Genomic DNA, 7,908 nt, shown 5'->3' with positions numbered 1-7,908 from the left:
TCTCAACTGCCTTTGTTATATCGGGCAGGATATTACTGCTTTGTTTGTCTAGACATAGTTTTGTTCGTTTGTGTATATCTAATTAGAGTCTATTGTTTGTCAAACTTAAGAAAACCCCTGGAACTAACACAGAATATACAAGATATACACAACAGTTGTGTCGTGTGCCCAGGTGCATGTTTGTGTATATCTAATTAAAGTCTATTGTTTGTCCAACTTAAGAAAACCCCTGGAACTAACACAGAATATACAAGATATACACAACAGGTGTGTCGTGTGCCCAAGTGCACGTCAGGGTTTCTAAAGGCGTTGAATCTTAGTATGTACGAGCATACGATAAGTCTAGTGAATAAAAGTTAATTTACATTTGTAATTCATTTTCAAAGTATTATTTCCTAGCTCTGGGTTTCAAAGATGTTACGTCTACAAATTAACGATACATGTATGTAAGAGTAAAATCTTGAGGCTAATTAATTAATGTACCGGTGATCATAAATAGGGGTTGATTATTCAAATATATGTATAAGGGTAAATATGTCAAATATACCCGGCCTGGCACATCGTACAATTGTATATACAAGTCATTTGCAATTGCCACATGCAGTAAATACGTCACCGGTAATTGGTAATTTTGTTTGTTATAGAATTGATAGTTTAAAAATCATGTACATACAATTACATGTAAATATTTAAACATATTGGAACGGCGCCGCGATCATGAAAACCGGGAAATTGCGGGAAATTGAACAAATACCCTAATAGTATCAATGCATTTCATAAAAGAAATGATTTCATTTTCTTTCTTACATTTTTATAGCTATAAATTAGATGAACGTATATCTACTCGGTTTAAATTTATTAACTAAGAAAGCCTATTATAGTGAACCTAACGGTTTCCATTTAGATATAATATATTTTTGTTCACTGAAGACCAAGTTCCGTATTTCATTCTAAATACACGCATGCACGTCATTTATAAATTAGATATAATTAATTGTTACAAACTGAATGGTTTGTCAAAATCTTTTGAAGTAAACACATTCAATACAGTGATTCAATATCCACTGATATATAGGATATAAAAACGCTCATATATATGTAAGTTGCCGTGGCGCAGAGGAGGTGTGGTGATGCTAGTAAACTAAGGGTCCCGGGTTCAATTCTCGCCGTGGCCGGTTTTTTTTTTTTGTTTTTTTTTTTTTTTTTTTTTTTCCATTTTTCTTTCTAGAACAAAAACCGTTTTAATACCTTTTCTTTCATAAAGTTAATACATTTTGTTGGAAATTAAGCACAATATTGAAATAAAATTTTTTTAATGGCTTAAAGGTGGCTTAAAGGTAGCTTAAAGGTGGCTTAAAGGTGGCTTAAAGAAGTTTGGACATTAAGGACCTATAAGTTGTCCTTAAAGGTGGCTTAAAGGTGGCTTAAAGATAGTCTTTAAGCTGCCTTTAAGCCATCTTTACGCTTTCTTTAAGCCATCTTTAAGCAACACATATAGCTTAAAGGTAGCTTAAAGGTGGCTTAAAGATCGTCTTTAAGCTACCTTTAAGCATCTTTAAGCTATCTTTAAGGAGAACTTAAAGATGGTCATTCATCCTGTGTTAATTCTCACATGTATAATCACTGCCACAGCAAATATATTGGTTTCAACACATCTTTTATTTGTTATATTGGATTTTTTTCACTTTACCCGAGTAAAACTCGGTCACAAAGAGGTTGTCCCTGGTGTCCACACATAAACCCCATGGATCCTGTAAATGACAGTTGTCAATGAAGCGGAGGAACTGTCCGTCCTGGTCCAGGATGTGGATACGGTGGTTGTCACAGTCTGCTATTAGGATGTGACTCTGGCTGTCTGTAGCGATGTCGCATGCACTTCGCAAGGTAGTACTAGAGCTTTTACCAGTGTAGGTAAAGCGAAGTTTCCCGGCCTGGTTGACCACCACTACTGCACGGGCGTCATACTCTGACACACATATATCTAGGTTCCTGTTTTCACAGATGAATTTAGGGAAACCTGTTGAATAGAGAGGTTGTCCTTTGTCATTGTATTGAATACTTTGTTTCTCCATGGAGCCAAAGTAACGCACAACCTTTGTTTGTTTATCATTATTACTGTTTACGACAACCAGGATGTCACCAGAAAAGGTACAACAGAAACTAAGAGGTCTCCACGCCCGTAGTCTGATCACTGTCTGTATATGTGTATTCTTCACTATGTTCACAGTTCTATCATCTTCATCTGTATAAACTAAATCCCCACTCCTTGTCAATGCTATGTAGTATGGAGTGTTCCCTGACTTGGTTTGGACTGACTTCATTAGTTCACCCTGCAGTTTGTAGAGTCTCATCATATTGTCAATACCACATGTCCAAACGTCTTCATCACTCTGACATGACACAAGGCGTAATGGATTATTACGTCCAAACTCGGTATTTATTTCTGTGATGACCCGTGGTACATTAATGAGCGGTCTGTCTGGGGGAGAGGACTCTGCAATAGGAGAATCCATTGTGTAGCCATGTTCTTCTGTTTTGATAGATAACGCTGACAGAGAACCAAACTGTTCATAAAGCTGTTCTTTGTTTATTTTCTCAGGGGTAAATTTTGGTAAGGTAGCTGTGAGTTTAGGAGGCAATCTTCTAAATTCATAATTCCTGGATTTATAGGCAGAGATATGACTGACATCATTTGAGTTTAGTAACTTCTTCAGATCAGCAATGCTCTGTTTGATTTCAAAAATAGTGCGGGTGATTTCATTTTCCTGTTTATTTAGTACAGTCAGATATTTGGAGTCCATTTCATTAAGATCTGATTTCAGTTTCTTGATCATGGTGTCTATTTCTCTGCACAAGTCTTCTTCATGTTTCTCAATAGCTTTTGTCAGTTTCTTGGAGTTTTCATTCAGATCAGCTTTCATAACCGGGATGATAGATGCAATCTCCTGATATTTAGGATAGATGGATTTCTCTAGTTCTTGTAAATCATTGAGTATGATTCCTTTTTGGTTTTCTAGTGTTTCCACCACGTCAATAAATTCATGACCTTTGTGTTCTTTAGAAGAAGCACACTTTACACAAATAGGAATGTCGCATTGTTTACAGAAAAGTTCACAAACTTTTGAGGAATGGTTTTGACATTTCGTAGTTGAACCCCGCTTTTTAAATGGCACCACTTTGTGTTCTGTGGATTCGTCTGAGAGATGCTCCCCTACACAGGTTTTACACAGATGTATGTGACAAATGTCACAGTACATAGGAGGGACCGGAGTCTCACACAGATGGCACCGTAAGACATCCTGGGCCCAATTACCCTTGGGGTCCATGCTGAAACACCTTAATTGAGTAAATTAAGTATCTGGAAGAAAATAAAAGTTAAAATTATTTAACCGTATATTGCAATTTACTCTTTTATTCAAGGCAAAAATACAATGAAATCTTGCTGCAGTAAAGTTGTACGTAATCAGTTCACGTTCTAGGCCACATGTGCTTGATTTTGTGATAAAAGTTCGTATGTAGTATAATAATATCATTTTTTATCATAATATACTGTGACAATTAAAGGTCGGGCTCGGAAGAGTCGGGTTCGGAATGTGTCAAGCAATTACGTAAACCACACTTTATCGTTATATATAATGATAGCTCCCGAGGGTAGTTTGGGTGCATATTAGGTGACTTTGATTAGCATTTACCGACACAGGACTCATGAAATAGTTCCTAAAAATAAACAGGGTTAAATATTTTGGTCGTGAATTAGCAACGCCTAAATTAAAAATTCTTTTGTTACGTTCTTAACAAAGATTCTTAACGAAGATTAAAGCAGAAGCGGCGCGGTGAAAGTTTATAAAGTTACCCTGGTTGTATTAAGTATATGGTGCTAGTATACTGTTTAATTGGGGAATTGTATTTAGTTAAGTTAAATTAATTATATTATTTCCACAATTTCTGTTGAGATCTATCTGTGTACAGGACAGATCTCTGGATCGGGACACATTCGAGACCCGTATTCGCATAGGACAGGTGCCTACGGATACATACCTGCCCGGACACATACCCAGTCACCCTAATTACATTTGTTTGCCTTTATAAATTAAGGATAGATAATCCTAAGACTAAATATCTGTATATACTGACTCGTACTTGTTAACATTATCTAAATATTTTACTAATTATTGCTTGATCGGTATATATATATATATATATATATATATATATATATATATATATATATATATATATATATATATATATATATATATATATATAGAGAGAGAGAGAGAGAGAGAGAGAGAGAGAGAGAGAGAGATAAATAAAGCCTTGGTACAAAAATTACTTAAATAAATAAAAAAGAATGCGAATGTCGGCTCTTCAGACAGTTATACAAAATTCTATATATATATATATATATATATATATATATATATATATATATATATATATATATATATATATATATATATATATATATATATATATATATATATATATATATACACACACAGTTAAATATCGATATCTCGAAGTTCGGGGGACCACGGAATAACTTCGAGATATCCGGGCGTTCGAGATATCCGAAGTCGAAATTCTTCGACTCCATTAGCGTTTTTGTCCTGACATGCTAACACAGGAAGTCCTTATATGCACTATAATTTGAGAACCGGTATGAACGAAAAAAAAAGACGGAATATTGAAACGATGTTTTATTTATAGACATTTATAGACATTGCACATATACACTTAAATAAGAATTTATATGAAACGTTACAATTATTTTAAATAACAGTTAATCAAACATACAAGCATAATGTACATGTATACAACTTTTCAGAATATAAATAAATCACGTTCACACTATTGTCAAATCACATAACACACATGATGATATTATGGAACACCGTCAGTCTTTAATTCACATCGCGATCACTGGCACCGCGGCTTCTTTGACTTCCCGATTACGAGAAATGGCAGCTTTTCATTACCTGACATGTTTGAACACACCATAACAGTAACACGCTCTTTACTGTTCTTACCGCCGTGACAATCTACCCCTTTAAACTCGAGAGTTTTATCGGGGAGAAGACGGAAAAACAACCCAGTTTCATCTGCATTGAAGATGTCACTGGGACTGTATTCCGCCAAGATGGTCTGAAGGCTTGAGGCCCAAGCTTTCATAGCATCAGTACCATCGGCAACGGCACGTTCTGGTCCCTGGCTGTCTTGAACCACTGGAGGACGGCTTCTTCTGTATCTTTGTAGGCTGCTGTCCTCATTTTCTTCCTCTGGGGTCCGAAGGTGCTCTGCTCATATGCTTCTTTGATCTTTTGGGCATTCTTTATCCACGTTAACAGGGTGTTGGGGGGGGGGGGTCTCGTATTTCTTGGCGATGACCGCTTTACTTTCTATACCTCTTTCGACATCGGCAATGGCTTGAAACTTTGTTTCAATGGTGTGGGTCTTTAGCTTGCACTTCAGCCCGGGAGTGGGGAGCTTGTCTTTGCTGTTTTGAGACATGTTGTTGAATGATGTACAGAATTCTGTACCATCTTTTATAGCCAAAGACAAATGTGTTAATTGTTTGATTTTTGTTCACATTAGAAATAAAATTTGTTATATTTAAATCAGCGCGTTGGTAATTTATCATGATTTAGTGTGTGTTATTAAATATATTTTTGGTATATTATTCATTAAGTAGAAGTTCACTTTGATCATGCGTCGATATCGATTATACGATAATTTACGCTGCGCTATTTGGTAATTGAGTGACTGTGAACTTGTTTGCTTTATAAGTAGCGTGCATCATTATTCATATTATCGGTAATGTTAGGGGTGCTTACTTTTGGGAGCTGTGAACTTGTTTGTTTTATCAATCACCGGAGTATATACCCAAGCTGTTATAACAATTACCGTTTCATCGATAGCTGCACTGGCTAAGCGTGGGGTTAATAGACTATCAGTCTTGAGAAAAGGTGTGAATTGCCGCGGGCGAGAATAACGAGGACACGACATGCGGGGTGCGATTAGCAGACCGGAAAATTGACTTCACTTCGAGATAACCCAGGTAAAATTTGTTATTGGGACCGTAAACATATTTCGACATAAGCGGGGTATTCGAGATAACCGTATTCGAGATATCAGTAGTTTTTTAAATCATATATATAGGGAAAACGGCCGGGACCGGCGGCCGACTTCGACATAACCGGGGTATTCGAGATATCCCATGTTCGAGATATCTAAAAGGTTAATTTCTCTGTGCTTTATGTATATCTTTATCATTCACCATGGGCAGGTTTATGTCAATTTGAGGGTTATTGCAATATCGTCCCGATCCTCTCAAATTGTCGTTTAACTGCATTCCACCTGTGTCTCAAACGACCGTGTACTGAGCGACCAGCGCGCTAGTTTCCCTTCGTCATCGAAAGCAAGATTTTTGTCTTGCCTAGATGGCCCAGTGGTTAGCGCGGTGGCCGCTCACTGCTAGGAGAATGGGTTCCAGAGGTCGTTAGTTCAAGCCCCGGCCGGGGCGGAGGTGGAGCTCCAAAAAGGTGAATTTCTCTGTGCTTTATGTATATCTTTATCATTCACCATGGGCAGGTATATATCAATTTGAGAGTTATTGCAATGTTTGTGCTTTATATATATATATATATATATATATATATATATATATATATATATACAATCATTTTCTTAAAGGGGTATGGTCACGATTTTGGTCAAATTTTATTTGTCTGTTTTTATTATTTACTATGCTTTAGGAATGCATTTCTAATGGTGAAATAAAATTTGGGTGCCAGTCGATGAGTTTTAAGCAACATACAGGGCTCACAATTCTTCGTCATGTAAACAAGGCTCGTGTCCTGTTTTTGTTTACATAGGTTCAATATACCATTAAAAAATCTTTTTCAACCTGATTTGTCTATCTTCTTATTCATTTTAAGCATAAATAAACAGTTCCTAACGATAAACACATTTATTTGAGGTCTAAAACTGGAATTTTTACTTCAACGTTCAAAATGTAAACAAACGCTTTGTTTACATAGAGAAGAATTGTAAGCTCTGTAACTCGCTTATAACTCAACAAATGACCCTCAAATTTTGGTTGCCAATTAAAAATGCCTTACTGAAGCATTGTAAACATTAAAATCGAAAAAATAAAATTGGACCAAAATCGTGACCATGCCCCTTTAAATCATTGTCTTGATTACGGATCTATCCAAATCTACGGACCCAAACACGTTACAATACTATAGAGTATTATTATACTATCGGTTATTCAGTTAACTTTATTGCAGAAACAAGTGCCCCGTGTTCTAGGCCTAGATTATGACCGGGCTACGCAACATTTAGTTTTTACGTTTATCATTATGTAAAGGTTATATTTAACCTTTATAGACCAAAACGACAGCTTTCTGCGATAAATTAACTACAAATACTTACTACATGTTGTGCCCTACTTCTTCGTGAACAAATTACAAAACATGACGATCCTTGTATTTTTACTTCCTGGTCTAGCGTTACCATCACGTGATTGAGTTCACGCCTCCTTTAGAATCAAAATACCGAAAGTACTGGGAGCGATTAGCATGCTTGTTGAAAAAAAATTGGAAGATTTCTTATTGACGTACGGTAGTGGTTATGTACAAAGTAAAAAAAAATTATACCCCAAGACTAACTAATATATTCTCTTTCCTGGAGTACCAGTGTGGGTTTTTCTTCTCAAAATTGATTAAAAATTGCATTAAATAGTCAGGCTTCGGGATTATCTGAGTTCATATTTTTCATATTTTTATTCATTGCAAGGATGTATATGTAATATTTAACACAGGTTTTATAAATTTTCAACTCACATTGGCCGGAGTATATCATTACATAAACAGTCATTTTGGTTTTTTTTTTAACATCTTGGTT

General features: G+C 35.9%; 1 protein-coding gene across 1 annotated transcript; it reads right to left on the bottom strand.

Moving 5' to 3' along the window:
* Nucleotides 1-1,613: 1,613 nt before the first annotated feature.
* LOC136272485 (tripartite motif-containing protein 3-like) lies at nt 1,614-7,505 on the bottom strand. Its single transcript, XM_066074116.1, has 2 exons — nt 7,438-7,505; nt 1,614-3,358 (listed from the first exon to the last, which is right to left on the bottom strand). The coding sequence occupies exon 2, from the start codon at nt 3,324-3,326 to the stop codon at nt 1,659-1,661; it is 1,668 nt and encodes a 555-aa protein (XP_065930188.1). The 5' UTR covers nt 3,327-3,358; nt 7,438-7,505; the 3' UTR covers nt 1,614-1,658.
* Between the last annotated feature and the right edge of the window lie 403 nt (nt 7,506-7,908).

The sequence above is a fragment of the Magallana gigas genome, chromosome 10 (genome assembly GCF_963853765.1).
Source record: "Magallana gigas chromosome 10, xbMagGiga1.1, whole genome shotgun sequence".
NCBI classification, from domain to species: Eukaryota; Metazoa; Mollusca; class Bivalvia; order Ostreida; family Ostreidae; genus Magallana; species Magallana gigas.
The sequence above is the reverse complement of the archived record's forward strand: the minus strand, read 5'-3'. Positions and strand labels throughout refer to the sequence as shown.